At 40.7% G+C, this 20,647-nt stretch overlaps 1 protein-coding gene and 1 pseudogene across 3 annotated transcripts in view; one reads left to right on the top strand and one right to left on the bottom strand.

Moving 5' to 3' along the window:
• Positions 1 to 20,647, top strand: part of RPTOR (regulatory associated protein of MTOR complex 1) — a 311,493-nt gene that overhangs the window by 156,702 nt on the left and 134,144 nt on the right. For both annotated transcript variants that reach the window (XM_083727385.1, XM_083727384.1), the window contains exons 8-9: positions 14,813 to 14,913; positions 15,503 to 15,647. In XM_083727385.1, the coding sequence (XP_083583511.1) occupies positions 14,813 to 14,913; positions 15,503 to 15,647 (246 nt within the window). The remainder of the gene's footprint in view (positions 1 to 14,812; positions 14,914 to 15,502; positions 15,648 to 20,647) is intronic.
• LOC310838340 (cytochrome c pseudogene) lies at positions 10,519 to 11,188 on the bottom strand (annotated as a pseudogene). Its single transcript has one exon. The product of its transcript is annotated as a cytochrome c pseudogene (transcript).

Below are 20,647 nucleotides of genomic sequence, written 5' to 3'. Positions count from 1 at the left end.
ACAGCATTAGGGGGGATTATTCCGTCTGTCAAGCTGGTATGCTTGCACTGACGTAAAGTTCAACATAGTGTAATGTTGAATTCCACCCAATATTATAAACATGAATAGTGTGGAAAATCTGCCTCCATATTTTGGTGATATGGCCCACTGCTAGCTGTGTGTTAAGACCAGCAATGTCAAAGGGGAAAATAATGTGTGCCTTCCACTTCCAGTTTCTAGAAGTAATTGCTGTAGGTCCCAAGGTTATATATGCAGGAGTAACTTAAGGAGCACTAGCTTTGCTGCTAGTTGTGCTACAGTCATTCATTGGGGACTTATCTAATGCTGTCAATCAGTAACTTTTTACCAGCACAAAATTCACTTTCCTAAAATTATTCCAAATAAGAAGTCTGATGCTAAAATTACCCTTTGTTTCTATTATAGCTATCATGGAGGGGGGCAAGCTGGAAATCAGTAATTCATTAATGTCTGCCAGTCACTGATAAGATGAGTAATGATTCAACAGAAGCTAATTTAGAGATGAAATGGGGAAAACAAAATCCCCAGAGATTGCACAGGAGGAACAATGTGGGTAATTGGGAGAAAATGTGAAAATCATACTGTAGTGCTACGAAATAACCAATTTCTCCTGCATACCATCAGAGGTGCTTAATTAAGCAGCATTGCTTTTTATCACAGCAGATCTGGAAGGTAAGCTGAGGGATGTCGTTGTCTGAGACCTCAGCACTTCACCTCTGCTGAATTGGATTAAAATGTATATGTGGGTGAGTTACTCAAGCAGAGTTTGCTGGGTTCCTTCATAGCCTTTTTTTGGCACAGCAGATTTTCCTTGCAATTTGTCATTATTAGAAGCATCTTCTGGAGGGGAAGGCCAGGCACAAAACTGAATTTAAAATACCAGAACTTTTCTTGGGTTAGCTTTTGCTTTGGGTTGGTTAGCTATAAACAGTAAAATTATTGGGTAGGCGTCCATCCATCCATCAGTAAACAGAATATGTGAATCAAACTTAGGAATGTTTTACTCGTGTTCCACTATATTTCTTAAGTACACCTGCACTAGCCACTGCAGAGAACATTTAGTATGAGCTTTACAAGGACAATAGTCCTCTCTGTAGTGCTAGCTGAAAAGTCCATGCATTGTGCTCAGCTGCCGCATACCACTGCAGAACCAGCAGTGCTAACTACTAGTGCCTAGGGCAATATATTTTCCCCAAAGATGATTGCACAGAAGAACCACTTGATCAATGCCAGTGGGTGGAGGTGGGGGGTGATGGTTGTTGTTGTTGTTTCATTTAGGCAAGACCCAGCTCAAGGCAAATCACAAAAGTAAATGCAATTAACACAAACCCACATAATAGTTAAAACAGATTAAAGCCAGTGGTGTGCAGTCACTGGACTAAGGGAACTAGGCTAGTCCCCTAAATGTTCCCCTGGTGCCTCCTTCCCAAAGCCCAGGAAGCTTCTGCCCTGCTTAGGGAGGGAGGAATGATGCTCACATGTGCAATGTTCCCCTCCCCAATTGCCCTTGCAATTTCCCCTAACTATTCCCCTACGAAAAGTTTCACCACACGCCACTGATTAAAGCCCACCAAAAAAAAAGAGAAACACAAAGCTGAAAGATTTCCTAAAGCAGAGGGTTTTTCTTGTCTTCTAAATGACACTGCTGTTAAGCTCTTACAAGTTCCTACCAGGACATTTATGTCAAGTTCCTGCAAGATTCCGTTGAAAATAGGCTTCATGCAGCTGTAATGGGTCCCTGCCATCACAAATGGCACCTTCTTTGGAGCGGGGAGCAATTGCTTCCTTACAGATTCCAAAAGGGTCTGGACTGGAGGAAGGTCTTGGATAGATCATGAGAATAGACCCTGGATATATGTCACTCATTTTGGTGCGTCTTTGTCACCTTTCTTGTCACCCATTGAGTGTGCACTTCCATAGACCCCTGTAATCTAGATGCTTCTTTATTAGTAATATGTTTCCTACTAGATAATTATGTGCCTTATGCAGACTCCCCTCCCCATTTTGCAGATAAATGTAACATTCCTCAGGGTATCTAGCTATGGGATTATATTTTAATTATGCCAAAGGGTTAAGCGCTGTATATAGACAACAACATTGCAGCCCCAGGGAGCTTATTACCTTAATTAGTCATTCATACTTAAGATACATTCAAAACCAAGTGAACTGAAATACTATTATCCTTGGGAGGGCACCTCCCTCAAGTCTCATGACTAATAAAGGGCAATTTAAATAAGCTGGTAAATTTCTTTTAAATAAAACACAGTAGAAGTTTGCCTAAACCTATTTTAGGGGTTTACATTTTGACTGCTGGGGGGCAGTGATGGTGAATGTCCAGTGTAAAACATGCCTTGTTAATGCTTCGGGTTCAGTGGGGAGGCAGCTTTGTGGATGATGTTCTCTAAGGTTTATGTCTGGCAGTAAATCATTTTTTTATTGAAATGGTGCACTTAGTTTTATTGCCATTGTTACAGAGGGAGCCAGGCTCTGAGAAGAGCCTATTGTATACGCAAAATAAGGATCACATTCAAAAAGATGGTTTTCATGGCAACACTGTTCCATTTCCTCATATAAATAAATGACATGGTTGAAAACAAGCTTTCAAGTTTGGGCCTCCTATACAATAAATACTTGGGCCACTGTGGAGCATAGATAGGTTGGGGGCAGGTTTTGAAATGCAGCCAAAATCTATTAAGGGTTGTTTATTTTTGTAGCACCCATTTTAGGGGGGGAAATGACATTAATTTGACGTTTACTTTGGGGGTGGGGGTGGTTCTTATTATATTAATTCAGCACTGTTAGCTTATATAGGGCTTTACAGAGGTACAGAATAAACAAAAGAAGGCCACTGTCCCCAAGAGAGCTGTATGTTGACTGTGGAAAGATAAGAAAAGATGTAGGATAGACAAGAAAGGAAAAATGAACAACGAATGTCAGCACATGAAGCTACAGGAAGGTAGGCTTTGTTTCTGGAAAGGAAAGCAATTAAGGGGTCATATTAAAGGCTCTGTACAAAAGCATGACTTTGAGGGGCGATTCTAATGAAAATAGCAAGATGGAACCACATATGTTTTACTGGAGGGAGTTCACAGCACAAGGAGAAGACAGAGAGAATGAACGAAATCATTTGAGTGTAGAAAAAAATTATGGTGTCTGTAGCTGGTGGAATTTTAGGAGTGAAGATCACATATGGGGTTGTGTCATGGAAGCACTGACAAATGCAGAGTTTTTAAGATAAAGACAAAGCTTGTGCTGAATGCAGAAAAAAGGGTAGCTGGTGAAGCAATATGAGTAGGGGTATCATATGATCTGAACGACTAGAGAAGTAAATATTGTAAGCAGTGTTACGGATGGAGGTGAGACAACTCTGGTGTGATAAAGAAAGGCTACCATGCTTGCAGATGTCAAAGTGGGAGTTGAGCATGCACCTGTGTGTTAGCTGAATGGGCTATGGCACAAAGTGAATATGGTTAGTAAAAACAAAGGAGAAATCAGAAAGATGGTGGTAATGTCAAAGTGTAGCAGTTATTAAGGAGCGGAACAGTTGGAAGGGAATATAAGCAGTCCAGTCATACTGAATTTGAGACATTGGGGGACATTCACACAGAAATACCTGTTGGACAGAGAGAAAACAATAGAAAGATATAGTGGGGTGTCTACGTATTATAAGTGGTACTGAAAGCCTATCAGTTTATTGAGAGACCACCCACAGAAATAGAGGGCGAGAGTAGTGGGGGTTGAAGATACCCAGCAAAGAAGGGGAGGGAAAGCAACTCCTTTTGTTGCTGTAAAATCAAGAAAGCCAACTGAGAACACAGTTGCAGAGACCTAAAGCATAGACTGAGCCATGGAATGTGGCATGTTTGTTAGCTTTCAAAGTGTAGTTGATTAATTTCTGATCTGCTCTATGATATATATGCACTCAGTAGCTTTAATAGATCCACATTTATCCACTAAGAGTTGGATCATACGATATACTGTTTAACATATGGCCATTCTTCATTCCCATGTACAAATGGAATGTGTGAACTGAGCAATCATTGTCATGAATATAGCTAGTACAAGTGCCCATAGGCAAAGCGGCTCTTTCCTCAGCTGTTCTGAATATAATTCCTGCTGGCCAGGTCCAAGATTGTCACAAATCTAATCCCCCCCCTCCCCAATTTTAGGTTGGGTTTAGGTTTTCATTTAGCTGTTATGTAGCACAGTATTACTACAGAATTCTGAAGTACCTGCTTTTTCAACTCTATAGTTCAATATTTCTTGGAATCCTCCTGTGTGTTAGTAGATAAATTGGTGCTGATTTAAGTCTGGAGACAGAAGCTGCAAATATCTTATTCTTCAGCACAATTTGCAGAGAATTAAGGCTGCCTCTAGACTATAGTTGCTGTAGTACTAAACAGGAAGTGAGCTAAAAGCTTTGTGTTGGGGAGTTAGTAGTAGTGTGGGCTTAGTTCTGATCTTGCTAGTCCACTATGGCCTGTGTGTATCTGGCAAAGTGCCTGCAGAATCTTAAGGACACGGCCTTATAGCACTGAGCCATCTAGCTCCATATTGTCTACACCAGGGATGGTGACTGCTTTTTCACCAGAAGGTCACATTCATCATTGGCCACCTCTTTGGAGGCCACATGCCATTGGTGGGTATGCACACTCTTGCCCACACTGGACAAACATGTAGCCCTGCCCCCCCCACAAGCTAATCCATGCCGATCAACTAAAGGGGATTATCATCCCCTCCTCACCCAGCAGATGATTGAATCAATAATTAAGAAAGGGGCAATTCTCAACACCATTTTTTCTTTCTGCTGCCACCACCAAAATCACTAGGGGCTTGTTTTTTCCTAGCCCTGCCCATAGGGCTTTTTGTACATGCTCTACCAGTGACCTTACCACCCTTCCCTTCTCCCTCCCTCCCCCCTCTCTCAGTGTAGGTAGGTATCAGAGGTGGTACTGTGGGTAGTCATACCAGAATGCCATCCTAATGTTCTCTGCCCCTTAGGCCCTAAAGTTAGTAGCTGGGGCTGAAGCCTGAAGTGCCTCAGGCAGAAGACAATGCTCTGAAGGAATTTATACCAGGCCTAGTCACTCCACAGGTTTCACACTGTCTGCCAGTTGCAGTGGCTGATGTTACCCACCTGTACTTATTTGTTTACCGTCTGTATTTCCTTCTGTGCCTCCAAGGACTTTGTGGCCTTAGTGCACATGGTCCCTGTTAGCTTACTAGCCTCAGTCCCAGAAGCCCTCAGTCCCATGACACCAGATTTCTAGTCCAGGTTTCTGAGCATAAACTGTATTGTGAATGGCATTAGGGACTGTGCAATTGTCCTAAGAGAAATGGATAAAAGTTCTAGCAGAAGGTTATTAAACCATGCACATTGCTGGGTATGGATGCATCTGATAATATTAATCAGAATAATTTGCTGGTTTGGGTTAAGTACCTCTAGCATCGTCCAACTGTTATAGTTTTATACATACAATAGCAAATGAAGCTGGGGCAATTGTGGTGTCCAGATAAAGGAAAGAAAGATATTTTTGGTTGATGTCAGATGCTTCTACAATTATTAGTGTGAGTCATCCAAAGTTGCAAGGTTTTCAAAGAGGATCTTTTGTCTGTGACACCTGGCACAAGCTGTTCAGTGACCCTGACATTTCCATAGTTGTTACCTCTGAATGGTCTCCAACGAACTTGAGCTCTGTAGAGAGGACTGCCAGGAATACTTGCTAAAAAACGGAAGTGAAGCAGCATAATTAAAGTGTACCTTATGGCTTGAGTCAATCTGGCCTCTTTCTCCTCGTTCCATGGCCAATGCATTTTACTTGGTCTTCTGTGTCAGAAACTTTCCTGTGAATGACAAGGTAATATCTAGGGAAACAAAATCAATTCCCTTTCCTTTCCCACTCGTCATATACTTGACTAGGATGTTCTCTTTGGCTTTTCTGAATGGCTGAACTTCAAAAGCATAAGGGGGGCAGTCTGATGTTGCTTTGCAGAGGTAATTACTGTAAATCACATTTTTCAAAAAATACAAGCTCGTACAGAACTGTGACTTAAGGCTAATTCATTTTTTTAGCAGGAGCAGAAATAAGAACTTCTCATAGACATTCTCATGGTGAGAAATCAAATTAGATTACTTTTACGTTTCTCTTCTGAAGGCTGAAGTATGTCAGAATATGGCATAGATTCCAGTTGTAATTTGCTGTCAGCCTTAGACATGTAACTGTATCATGCTGTGTTTTAGAAGCAGCCATATTATTTTGCAAAACAACAACACAAAAACTTGATTATATATCTGTATCTGTATATCTGTATCTATATATATCACACACCTTTCTATGTTCAGGAACGGCTCGTATATCCAAAAGCATAGAACTGGGAAACACAAAATCAAAAGCAGAGAACATGCTAATGTCTTTGTTATCTTTTTTAACACGCCCAGTTTAAGCATGCCCAGTTCCTTTAAAAAATGTTGAAGATTCTCATGCTGTTGCTCAAAAACATCTATATTGTATTGCTTTCGTAGAATGAAGCCTTTGCTACAGATTAATTAAGATAGTGCAATGGTTATGTTTACATTTTCATTGTGATTCCCCCCCCCCCACATATTAGTGTCTAGGCAATACAAGCTGGACACCCTAAGATGTAGGCGAGAGGGAGCTATTACGTAGATGCTGCTGGTCTAGCATGTATAAGGCAGTGGTATAACATAGAAGAAAATTGCAGAAGACAAATGGATAAGAAGGTTAGGAAAACAGTTTACATAGAAGAATCCTGTGTAGTAAATGTTTGCTTAGGAATCTGGGATCAATATAAACAATGATCCCCTCCCCCCCAATCTCTGCATTTAGCATCTTTATTGGCAAATGAGCATTTCACTTTAAAAGGGCAACAGGGAAGTTTCAAGATATGGAAGAAAATGAGATGGGAAAAATATACAGACTATTGAGAAAGTAAAGGACAAATTGAAGATATAGACTGTCTGGGAGCTAGGAGATCTGGGAAAATAAGATCATTAAGACTCTAAGCCATATGGAACATGTGAAGCGGCTTTTTCACAACCCTTTTATAATATACTGGTGTATGGCGATATGTAGGTAGAAATGTGTTTGACTGTGTATGTGTGAAAGATTGTGGAAAATCTTATTTTTTTAAGGTTTAGCTGTTGAATGTATATTAAGTTAAACAAAATTAAAAAGGTATGGAAGAAAGGGCAGAGGAGGAAACAAACAAATGTACGGTATCTAAAGATGGGGGAAGTGAAACAAAAGGACCCTACCCATAAAGATTATAATTTGTTGTCATAAAAACAAAAAACTAGGGAAATCAAGATACAGTAGTGAAAATGGAGCTTTAACTATACAGACCTTTGTCGGCAAGATGATGTCTCTGCTTTTTAAGATGCTGTCTAGGTTTGCCGTCGCTTTTCTCCCAAGAAGCAGGTGTCTTTTATTTTTGTGACTGCTGTCACCATCTGCAGTGATCATGGAGCCCAAGAGCCAAGATCCCAGCCCCTTCATATGAACCACAATCTATATGTAGCTAGCCTTCTTGATTTACTGACTGTGGATGTGAATGACTTCTGAATGAGATTAAGTAAGACAATGCTGCATTCCCTTTGAGGTTGTTTAAAGTGTATTATGTGATACTGTATAGTCATTGAAATCACTTTAACTGATTTTACTGAAATTTCAGTGGATGGTTGACTTTTTTTGGGTGTTGCATTTTATAATTATTTTAAAGTGGGTTTTTCCGCGGGTGGCGCTGTGGTCTAAACCACTGAGCCTAGGGCTTGCCGTTCGGAAGGTCAGAGGTTCAAATCCCCACAGTGGGGTGAGCTCCCGTTGCTTGGTCCCAGCTCCTGCCCAACCTAGCAGTTCAAAAGCACGTCAAAAGTAGTAGTAGTAGAAGAAGAAGATTTTGGATTTGATATCCCGCTTTATCACTACCCGAAGGAGTCCCAAAGCAGCTAACATTCTCCTTTCCCTTCCTCCCCCACAAGAAACACTCTGTAAGACTCTGTGGGGCTGAGAGACTTCAAAGAAGTGTGACTAGCCCAAGGTCACTCAGCAGCTGCCTGTGGAGGAGTGGAGATGCGAACCCGGTTCCCCAGATTACGAGTCTACCACTCTTAACCACTACACCACACTGGCTCTCAGTACAAGTAGATAAATAGGTACCGCTCCGGCGGGAAGGTAAACACCATTTCCGTGCGCTGCTCTGGTTTTGCCAGGCTTAGTCATGCTGGCCCTATGACCCAGAAAAACTCTCTGCGGACAAATGTCGGCTTCCTCAGCCAGTAAAGCAAGATGAGCGCCGCAACCTCAGGGTTGTTCGCGACTGGACTTTACTGTCAGGGGTCCTTTACCTTTTACTCATTTTAAATGTTTGCTTTCATAATCTTGTGTTCTCTCCCCCAAAAAATTTTCTTGGCCCTGAACTGGAGGAACCATATTGCTTGCCAAACTGAAAGGGAGGGTGTTATAATTGTTGGAGAAAGGAACATTGTTCTTTGGCTTTTAAGAGAGTTTTGCAAACAAAGGAGATTTTGCTGAAATTAAACTCTAAGAACATCTTTGTGCGATGTTTAATTGGTCCATTCGGAGGATGGTTCCACTGATTACAGTGCTATAATAGTACAAGACCAACCTATAAAGAGATTTATTTCTGACAGCGAAGTGCTTGACTGTGCCACTTTAAGCTCCAAAGCGCCAGGATAGCCTCCCATCTGCCTTTTTATTGCATTCCAAAAAGAGCCATTGTAGTGCATATTATTGTAATGAGGTAAATTTACATTGTTATCTCTGCATTCACACATTAACCAAACTGAATGCATGTTTCACATGCTTTTAGCCCTGCTAATCTCTGAGATTTTCTCAACAGAGAAAACAGTATCCAGAAAGATGCCATGCCGTGTTAGCTCTGAGCCAGGTCACAAGCATTTGATATAAAAGCATGGAGCAGGTTCTGAATGAGTTTGCTTTTTGCTTTCCCACCCCCCAATTCCATGAGAAGCAGGTTAGTGACATGAAGTATTTGGGGGAACGCAGGAGAGAGTGGACAGGATCATTAAGGCAGTGTAAATGTACACATCAACTGTTCTCTGTAATAGAGGTGGACTCCCTGCACTTGAACCATCTGGGTGCATCCATTTAAAGAACAACCCCACAGCAAAATCTGGTGTATATTATTGCAGCAATAGCCCTGATGTCATTCCATTTGATAGTCAGAAGCTTGTTGTTGTGGAACAAGACTTTTGCAAGCAACAGTTTCAGTTCTAGTGGAGTTGCACAGCAAAAGTAGTCTGCAGCTAATCCATGCAAACTCTAGGCTGTCTCGTTTCAATTTATGGGTTGCTGAAAATGGCTTGAGCAGCTCCCTTCATGCATAAAAATAATAATAATGTGTTTAGGATGTGAGGGTGATCTGGATGCGACATCTCAGACCACTGATCATCAGAATTTATTCAGCTAGGCTAGGCTGGTGTCCCTTTCCCCTCTCACGGCTCATTCCATGTGTGTCCCTCCTGAAACTGCAGGCTTGTTGGAAGGATTATTTGGTCAAGGTTAAAGGATAGCTGCTCTCTTCTGCTACAACCTCCCTCAAAAAAAAAAAAAAGCGAAGGAAGGTTGGAAGTTTCATTCAGTGGCTGCTCCCCCCAGCATGGGCTTAGAGCTTGGACAGGAGCTTGTTTTAGCTCTATGCCTATACATTAATATATATTTAAAATCTTTCTGTTAATGCATTTTAATAAAAGTTCCATTTCTTCCTACAGCTTACTGGGATAGGTCATTATAAAATCAGTGCCTCTGTTCAGCAAAGCTTAACCTTGCTCCTGCCCAAAATGGCAAAACAGTGAAGGGAGGGCTGAACAATTTTAATGAATGACAGTAGCCTGTTTGTCCAAAAAATGTGTAGAGGTTTTTAAAGCACAGGTTTTTATTTTGTCCCCTTGAGTGGATGGAACCTGTTCTACCGGTAAAGGAGGTTGTTCATTCTGTTGCATGTGCACTTTTTGATATACAGTAGTGATTTGCAGAGAATGCACAGTCTATTAAGCATTTAATGAACACTATCTCATGATATAGCCTTTCTAATCTCCAGCAAACTAATTGCAGAATCATTGGATGCTTTATCAACTACTAAACTTACTTTGAGCTACTGTCAGTTCTGCTTCACTGACGAAAGGGTCACTGGGTAAACATTTCACTGTTTGCAGGGATTTGAATTGATTTCTTACCCCAACTGCTCAAGCTTGTGAATCTGTGCTAGTGCCGTTTCCGCCAAGCCTCAAGGGATGTGAACAGTGTGGGCTAGAGATTGTTACTTGGGAAGCTGCCAAGTTAGGAATTGATTAGTGTCACTTTGTTCTCTCTTTCTTTAAGAACATGAAATGGAGACCCATGGTAATTTTGCAGAGGTAAGGGGAGGCACTCTGGAAGTTTCCTGGGAAGAGGAGAGGGGTCTCTAGACTGCATTCCACCTTGCTTCTCTCTCTTTTTTTTTACAGGGGTTGTGTTTTTTTTAATTACATGATCAGGAAACGCTACCGTCACCCTGACTGTACTTATTCAAGCCTGATTGCACTATTCTATAAATTATAATATAAGAATAAGTACATATGTTAAGAACCACCCATGATCAAAAGTTCTCTGGCTGACGAGAAGGCTTTTTGAAGTTGTTACAATATAAAGCATGTAAAAATAGAAAGTTTAAAAACCAATCTCATCAGAGAGTCATTTCCATTTGTATGGTGAAATAAATAAGGCAGCCGAAGCCATTAGTTAGAAGTGGCCTCCTTAAGGTATGCTATTAAATCTGCCCTCTCCCCCTTCTTCTTAATGCCAGCAAATATCATCTTGGTTCCTGGAATATACTTCTTGGGGTTTTCCAAGTAAACCATCAGTGTATCTTCTCCTCGGGTTATACCTTTGCTTCTGTTGGCTTCTGTGTAAGAGAAACCTTTGGCCTGACTAGTCTTTTGGCCAAAAAGACCATGCAGGTTACGGCCAGTCTTGTGCTTGCCTCCCTTCTCAACTGTGTGGCACTGCAAACACTTTAGAACAAATATCTTCTTGCCCTTCTCAACGTCTCCCATGGCCACTGCACACAAAGTAGAGGAAGGGATGCAAAGCCGCCGCCACGCGTTCTCATGTCAAGAGTTCCACAGACTGAGCCCTACACCTTATAAATGAAATAGTCCATCAATTTGTTCCCCTTTCCTAACATCCAAAATCAGCTGCTTAAGGCAATAGTCTCACTCAGCCTAATGGTAGGGCGGTTCCTAAACCTGAAAATAATTCCACAAAGAAAAGTATTGGTCAATTGACTCCCACCTCCACTTTCACAACCATCTTTTTAGTCAAGTAGTATAGAGCTGGTTATTTAAAACTTTAAATACTCCACCTTTCAGATCAAGCACGTGCACTTGCTCCTGCAATAAAATTAAATACAACGTGGTAAAACACAACCAAGGGAGGAATTCAACATCGCACGGTTACAATTGTTCCATCTTTGCAAGCACTTCTGCTTGCCAGACACAACAATCTCCCCTCTCCTCCCCCAGCTTGTTCTGGGGTTTCTTCCAACTTCCCAGAGCTGATCTGAGAGGGTGTGGGGTGGAGAGGAGAGGGGGTAGAAAGCCCCATTGTGCTAGTTTCCACTGGCACAACTATTCAGTCCAATTCAGCCTTAAAACAGCAGAAATATAGTAGTACATTGGAACCTCAGTTCCCAAAAGCCTCCGTGGTCATATGTTTCAGTTCGTGAATGCCGAAAACCTGGAAGTAAATGCTTCCATTTTCTAATGTTTTTCGGAACCTGAAGAAGCTCTTGCAACCAACAGGAAACCATACCTCGGTTTTCGAACGTTTTGGAAGCCGAACGGGCTTCCAGAATGGATTTCGTTCGAGAGCTGAGGTACCACTGTAACAATAATTCATATGGATTGTATTCAGTTGTTTCTCTACTCATGGAAGACTCTTGGGTTTCAGCAGAAGCCTCAAGGAAGGATGGTGATTTTCACAACAAACCCCACAAAATCCTCCTCTCTCCTTCTGCGCCGTATGTCACTTCCATGTTCTTCCCTAGAGTTCCCCAAATTCATGGAACAGATGTGGCCCTGGGAGCACAGCAGTCTGTAGAGGGAAAGGGGAATCAACAAAAATCACTCCTCTGCCCACCTTCTGTCCATGGAAACTGCCACTGAATTGAAGAGCATTCAGTGTGTGAAGGGATATAATTGAATAGAACACTATTGGTTATATCCAATGAAACCATCCTATTAGTGCAAGAACTTCCACTTGTGCAATGGAATGTCCGTACCCTTTTCTCTCCCCACACCCACCCAAATATGCTCTGGAGGGTGGGGAGAACCCCCAGAACAGACGTCAGTACGCAGGCAAAAGAGAACGATGGGAAGTTCCACTGTGCAAGCAGAAGTCCTTGTGTTAGCAAGATTATTTTGTGGATACAACCTTATCCAAGAACCAGCCAATACCAGCTGAAACTAAGTCTCATATGGGTGTATCTTCACCATCATCCTAAAACATACTGCTCTTGAAAGCTAAGCCTAATTTAAGTGCTCATCATGTTTGCTAATCATTTGTTTTGGCTTGTGTTTGGACACCAGATCTACAGTGTTAGTGTTCCAGAAGCCCTGAAGTGTTTGAGGGTTTCTTCGAGAAAAAGGAGCATTTTATATTAATCTTTAAAAGGAAAATGGGAATCTTCTGTAGAATTTGCTTTGCATCTGAAACTTGGGGAGGGGAGAGAACTGCTTGTCTTAATGAATCTAATATTTTTTAATGAATACAGTCTCCTTCATAAGATGTCCCTGAAGGTTATATGTATTTTAAAACTACACATTAGTGAAAGACTTAATGTTCCAGCTATATTAATGCTTTCTAAGAGTGCTGATATCTACGATATTGAAATCCCTTAGCTGTACCTATGCCACCTTTTGAGAAATTACAGGTGCAATATGAGAAATTAAATGTTAGTTGATTGGTCAGTTACCTACCCAGAAAAATGCTGTTATATAATCTGAATAACAGACATGGGTGGTTTAGGAATGTGCTACAATATTCCTATCTGATCCCACCTGACACTATTTTTTAACATGCAGTTCTGCAACTGTAATTGCAAGGCATAGCAATTTGTATCTTTCTAAAAATTTGATATGACCTCTAAAATACAGGTGAGAGTACCTTGGATAGCAAACTGTGTCACTTACTATTCTAATCCACACTCAACCATGAAGCTCAGTATGTGACTGTAAGCCAATCTCTGTCAACCTAACCTATTTTACAGAATATATTGTGGGGATAAACTTGGAGTGGATAAGAATTTATGTATGCCACTCTGAGCTTCTTGAAGGAAGGATGGGATTAAAATGCAATACAGTAAATGAAATATTAAATAACCGGGGGCAATTTTTTAATTCCCTGGAGCTAATTCATTAGAACAACTTCCCATTGATTTCAGTGGAGCTTCCTTCAATGTAATTTTGGTTATGCATCAAATGATGTTCACAACTGGCTGCCATATTGCACAGAAAACTTCCTTCCTTCCTTCCTTCCTTCCTTCCTTCCTTCCTTCCTTCCTTCCTTCCTTCCTTCCTTCCTTTGATCTGATCTGCAATTCTAGGATGGCTTACATCATAAATGAATACAGCAGTAAAGCAAAATTCATTCCTATACCTTAAATAAAACTAAAATTCATTAAAATAATTCTTACTAGTTGTACTACTACTACAAATATTTACAGTTGGCCACCTTAGCAAACATTAGCAGTCCCAACTGCATACATTAGATTTGCCTACTGGATTGTTTTTAATATCAGGGGAAATCATCACTGACCTTTAATGGAATATTTGAGTAAGGACATAGAACACTAGATAACATGAAGTTAGACCAAAGATTTCATCTTCACAAGAAGCTATTTGTTCTGCTTTGCTTTATTTTCATAAGAATAATTTGTGCAACTTTTCCTTAGGACCTTTATTATGAAATTTTATTTCACAGGAAGATACTATGCTTCTTCATCCAGTAACTTTATAGTTGGATTATTGGAGGGATGGTTATAGTCAACTGTGCCATTTCATTTAGATGTTTCGTTATGCATTGTGATTTGTTAAATTTCCCCACATTTTCTAAGCTGCTCATTTTCAAAAACTTTCACTGGTTTATTCGTCAATCCATTCAATGATTTAGTGTGTAATTCATCCTTACTGAATAATTAGGCATTGGGGTTGGAAAACAGATCATAAAAGTATTCCCCACTTGCTTATTAGCATTTATTCTGAAGTATCCAGGAGATTTTGCTTCCAGTAATTTTATGTTCTTTAACATAGTTCAAAATTCAAGCCTTTTTAGTTCACTGTTTGAACTGTGAGATGGCAAGAAGCCATGGGAGATGGGAACAGGGAGATGAATGACCATGTGAAAGAAAATATTCAGGGATCAACTAAGGCTGCATTCCTAACCCCACTTACCTGAGAGTAAGCCCCATTGAACGGTCTTACTTACAAGCCCATGGAGAGGCAGGGGGCAGACGGGTGCACTTGCCCCAAGGCCTCAAAGGGCTAAGCTAGCTAGAGATCCATGCCAGAGACCTGACAGACTTATGCAGTCATGCCAAGAACACCCTGTGCCTCCCAGCCTACTGAGGACTTAATGTACATTTTACATTTAGAACATAAGGATAAAGGATAGCTTCCTTTTGCGGCACTTTTGTGGGCATTGGAATAGATTAGCATGTTTCTGTTTTAACAATAATATTTTGTTATTCCTTGTAGAATTCCTGGGAGGCTCAATGACAGAAGAACGCCTCTGGGAGAATTGAATTGGATCTTTACAGCCATCACAGATACAATTGCATGGAACGTCCTACCCAGAGGTAAAGCTATGGCATATACGCTACAGAATTACTGGCAATATATATAGCTTGATCATAATAGAAGAGAGCAGGAGTATGAAATGAAGCACTAATGAGGGGAAATAGGAAGCAATGAGAACTGAGATACAAAAAAAGGGAGAACATTTTGAACGGATAAAGTAGGATCTTACCAAACTTCATTTCCTTGCCAAGTGTCTTTGCGTTTGCGTGCTTTGCCCCCCCCCTTTTTTTTTTGCTTGTGGTATGCTATAGTTCTGCCCTTTACAGCTGTTCTCATTCTGGAGGCTTTAGGATATTGCATGGCAGGTACCAGAATGACGTTCAGTGGATATTATTTCCACTATTAAAACTATGCAAACAAAAAATAAATGTTGACTCCTAAGTGTAAAGTCCCAGTTGAAGGCTCATCCAGTATCTATTAGTGTGTTTTAAACCTAAATATACAACAGCAGGCAGGCCTAACTATTGCGATAATGATTCTTGCCAGAGGACATGGATTTATTCAGGTGTCCCATTTCCTCCCCCCCCCCCATGCTTATTACTTTCCAGCTCTTTATAGGTGCCATCCATCTTTCTGTCTTCCTTGCAGATCTTTTCCAAAAGCTCTTCAGGCAGGATCTACTGGTGGCAAGCCTCTTTCGAAACTTTTTATTGGCAGAAAGGATAATGAGGTCTTACAATTGCACACCTGTCAGCAGCCCTCGTCTACCTCCGACTTACATGCATGCCATGTGGTAAGTTGCTACCCGAAATTTTCCTCATGCTGTAAAGGTTTTACACAGATGCTTAGCAGAAATTTTAGGTGCTGTTGTCACAAAATGTTGTTGCCTGAATCCTTTTAATGCTTTTTTGTGATTAATACATGGATCAAGTATGAAAGAAGATGTGGGAACCTACTACCCATCTGCAAATGTCTTCTTTCCTAGATATGTTAGATCATATTATTAGATATGTGCCTTATTTTCCTGATACAGATGCTCCATTTTATTGGGACTGAGATCCTGTTTTTCTATTGTATCAGCAACTGTTGTCCTTGTGTTTTGGTTCTGGATGTAGTTCTAAGAAAGGCCTCAGAGACATAACTGTCGCTTTACTCCCTCACTTTCCAATTAAACAGAATTATTGTCGCATCACATTTTGCTAGGTCTAAAAGTTAGGCATTCCTTAACTAGAGCAATTGCTCATGTCCAGTTGATGATGGGTTGTATCCAATGTAACAATCCGTTAACAATTTGTCAGTGCAAGGATTTCCACTTACACAATGAAATGTTGTCATTTTCCCTCCCCCGCTCACCTAAATTTGTTCTAAGGTTTTCTGCAAACCCTCTGGAGCAGATTCAGGTGTTTGTGGGGTGCATAGAGAAGGAAAGAAGGTCCCATTGCACAAGTAGAAATCCTTGCCTGATGGGACATGGTCATTGAATATCACCCCTTATTTTGATATAAGAATCACCAAAGCTTAAGCCAGTGGCGAGAATCCTGTGAGCTGCTGGGCTCCCAAATCCCATTGGCCTTCCTTAAGCATAGCCAGTAGCCATGTCTGAGTCCTGGTAATGGAATATGCTTTTAGACATGTGCAAAGGGTTTTCCCCTCTCTGTAGTTTTCTGGAATAAGAGGTGAGCAGAGGACATGAACTCTAGGAACTCTTGAACCCTGGCATCCTTCATTTCAGAAATAAAATATTGGGAGCAAATGTACACAAATAATGGATAAATCCATTCTTTCATTCATTCATTTTATTTGTATGCTGCTTTTCTACAAAAAAAGAAGAAGTTATGCCTGAAAGCAGCTTACAACAAAGAAACGGGGATGCATTTCAAACAAACACTGCAAAAATTATTTCATAATGACATAGCAAAGCAATAACATAACACAAAAGAGCAATAGCAAATAAAATAACATATCAAAGAAGACCACCTTCCAATACTATAACTATAACAAGATTGCTTAACATGCAGCACCCAGTAGCAAAAATAACAAGGGAGCTTCCCTAGAAACACCCCTCCCATGATGTTGCTGTGAGTCCCTCTCCTGCTGCCACTTGCAAGGCTTCCAAGGGCAAAGAGTGGGGTAGCTGGAAACCTCCCATGATACTGCTTTAAAATAGTTCAAAAATGGCCCAGAGCATCTGGCTTTGTGATGCTTCTAAAACAGTCTCATGTGGGCATAAAGCAATGCAGAGTTGTCCACAGCATTTGTTTCCTGTCATCCTGCTCCTTTTAAATATGATGGAGCAGAATGTAAATGGCACAGTTATTATCAAGAGTCTCTTAAATTAATTTCTATTAGCAAACACTCAGTAAATGAAAGTGTGGGGGTGATTAGATAGAGCAATTATCTTTCTGATTCCCAAGCCTCTCTAATTACAGCCATAGAAATGCAATGCTTGGACAAACCATACAACCTAGGAAAGTCCAGGCAACATGGTTGCAGTAAAATAAACTTCACAGCTCTGTCATATGCGAAAAGGTTTCTGGGCAATAAATAACACTATTCAAGGACATGCTGTTTACTTTGATTTCCAAAGAGGATTTTGATAGAATCTCTCTGACGCAGTTGTGGAGAAGAATGACAAAATTAGTGCAATATAAGCCCTGTGATGAAAAACAGGAGGCATATCATGTGAGGCTTGATTTAATGGGGGGGGGGATATAATGAGGAATTGGTCCAGGAAAGGCTATGGTGAGTGTCCTTAATTATTCATTTTCAGAAGGCAGCAGACAGAGAGAAACGAAAGTAAACATTAACAGAAAGCGGAGTTATTTTGATAATGAGAATGAAGGCATAAAAGCTTTAAATTTCGGAGAAGGTGATAGTTACTATGAGTTAGTTGGCCCTTTGCCTGAGGAGCAGGGTTGGGAACCTGTTGAACAACAGCTCCCATCATTTCTGTCCATTGGCTGTGCTTACTGTGGCTGGTAGGAGTTGGCACCCAGCAACTTTGGATGGCCACAGATTCCTCATCCCTGCTGTCAAGTAGCAGTCATATGTATGCACATTGACGTGGGATCTGTTTCTGTATGCCACCGGGCGGGAAGCACATGTGAATGCTTTGGATACTCAGCCTTATATAACCAGCATGTTTAAGTCTAATTAATGTATTAAAGTAAGCTGCCCCCCTCACCTTGGAAGGAAGTCCTCTTTATAATGAAAACAAAATACCTGCAATGAAAGAAATATGATGCTGACATTCGAGCCCTGTTTAGGGAAGTTTTTAATGTTTGATGTTTTATTCTGTTTTTGATCTGTTGGGAGCCACCCAGAGTGGCTGGGGAAACCCAGCTGGATGGGCAGGGTATAACTAAATTATTATTATTATTATTATTATTATTATTATTATTATTATTATTATTATCACCATCATCATCATCGTTATTAATTATCCCTTCCTGTAATTTGGAAGGAAAATATAGCCAATCCACTTTAAATTCTTTAATTGCAATGGTTCAGCAGCCAGCAATTTTTAAAGGAAACTTGCACAGTATTTATTCTTTTATTTCATTCTTTAGAGCCTTTAACTCAAGCCTTTACTACTCAGAAGTAAGTCCTGCTGAGTTCAATAGGACTTACTCGTTGGTATGTGCCTGATAATTATCACAGTTTCTACTATTATTATTACTATAGTCATAATGCTTCTTATAATTCCTCAAATGATCTATTACTCTCTGAGGAGATCTACTTAATCTTGAATGAAAGCCAGATAAATACACAGACAGTTTTACTATCTGGAGAGACTATCTCTTCTCCATCCTCTTTCAAACGGCTTTTTATACCCTTTATGAACAAATGTGTTGGGGGGGGTGTACGCAAATGCACGTGGGGGTGGGGGTGACAAACTGGGTCTTTGCTCTGCGTGATAGAAAGCCTAGTTTCGACCCTGCTTAAGGTTATAGTATACCCAAAATAATATATTATTCAATGTACAATAATTGGAACACGGTTGGTTACCTGCAGTGAATAAATGCTAACTTTGCAGTGTTACCTGCCTTCCCCAACCTGGCACACTCCAGATGTTTCTGGACTACAAATTCCATCATCCCAGACGATTAGCCGTGAAGTTAGACTCCCCAGCATCTGGGATTGCGGTGTGTTGGGGATGGCTGCACTCGATGTTGCCTTAACTGTTTGGGCTGCCTTTTCCAGCAGCCCAAGGGAGAGGGAGAAATTAAGTTCTCTCACTTCCACCTCCTTCCTTATCCCCACATTGGGAAAATATTAAACCTTATTTTTCTTTTGCTGAGTAACAAACCCAGCGAAAACAAAAAACAACCAACAGCAGCCCAAATCATGCTTGTTGAGCCCACTGCATTTTGAATGCTTAGGAGCACTGCAGGTATGCGGCTAGTTCTCTCATGAGAAATGGTTATTCTCTGCTACAGTATAAATGGGTAATTTGGTCTGACAGTTATGTTTACAACACATTAATCTGCTTTCCTTGGGGATCTGATGTAAAGATATTCTATTCTTCCTGTTGCTCCCTTGCTCTTTCATGTGTGTTTATATATACAATCTTTTATAAAATAAAATATATTTGTAGATTGGAGGGTGGTTATCCCAGCATGCCTTCTTGAGTGAACTATTGTTTTCTGTCTTTGCTCTAGAGCAGGATCAGTAACACATGACCTCAGAATCATATCAGTCCTGTCAATATATTTTCCCTAGCCCATGCTGCTATTATCTGGCAATTCAGTTGCAGATGAGGCATCATTTTTAGCAGCCCAGTGCTGCCTGCAGAGTCCATATGTCACCCTATCTCTGTTCTAGATTATATTCTTTTCACCTGTTCAACATCTTTCTGGTGCAGTGTTTTATAAGATCATACGGCTCTTTCTTGTATACACAAATTGCCACATCTCTTGGTAGTGCATGCCAAACCACTAATTCTGCCTCTGATGGTGTGCCTCTATTTTAACTGCATTGTTTGTTATAAGCATGCACATCTCTACATTGCTGGAAGTGTATATTAGTGTGGGTCATGTAAGCTTTGCATTTCAAATGCGGTGAAACCAAATGCAACATCATCCTTTTGCTAATGCTGAGGAAATATGACATTGCAATTAAGCCTTGGGGGAAAATGTAGTTTATCTTTTGTTTGTTTTCAGTCTTGAGGGACCAGCATCCCTTCCCATTGAAATGGGTGGCTAATGCTCCATCACAGATACTTGTTTTGCTTTCGTCTTTTTTGCTCTTCATTCAGGAAGTGATTCATTCATTGAAAATTTAAATGATGGGCATACCTACCCATCATCTGACTTATTTCAGGGTAGTATTACAAAATGGGCTTTTCACGATACAGGTGGCACATGTTTGTTTTGCATTGGTAGGTGCATTTTTTTCACATGTTTTTTTCACTCAGGCTCTTTTCCAGGTATATCACATTTGCCCACTACCCAGATTGCAGCATTTTTTTGCTAGAGTAGGATTCTTCCGGCAGAGAGTTGTGCTTGCTATATAAAATGACATGGCTGTGCTGGCAGTAGGGCTCTTTGAACTTTGAATGTAGTTTAACAACTCAGCTCCGCTGTGTTCCCACAACATGGGAAATTGCAAAAGGCATTGTTTCTTGGGAAGCTGCCTGAAACATACTGCAGAATTAATACACATGGGGCTTGTATAATGTCATTTTTACTGCTCTGGTGTCTTGATTTTAAATTGCATGGGGGACTGAGATTCCTGCACTGCAAGAACTTGGACTAGATGAGCCTTGGGGTCCCTTCCAACTTTACGATTCTA

This window comes from Podarcis gaigeae (genome assembly GCF_964106915.1).
Source record: "Podarcis gaigeae genome assembly, chromosome: 2".
In the NCBI taxonomy this organism is placed as follows: Eukaryota; Metazoa; Chordata; class Lepidosauria; order Squamata; family Lacertidae; genus Podarcis; species Podarcis gaigeae.
The sequence above is the reverse complement of the archived record's forward strand: the minus strand, read 5'-3'. Positions and strand labels throughout refer to the sequence as shown.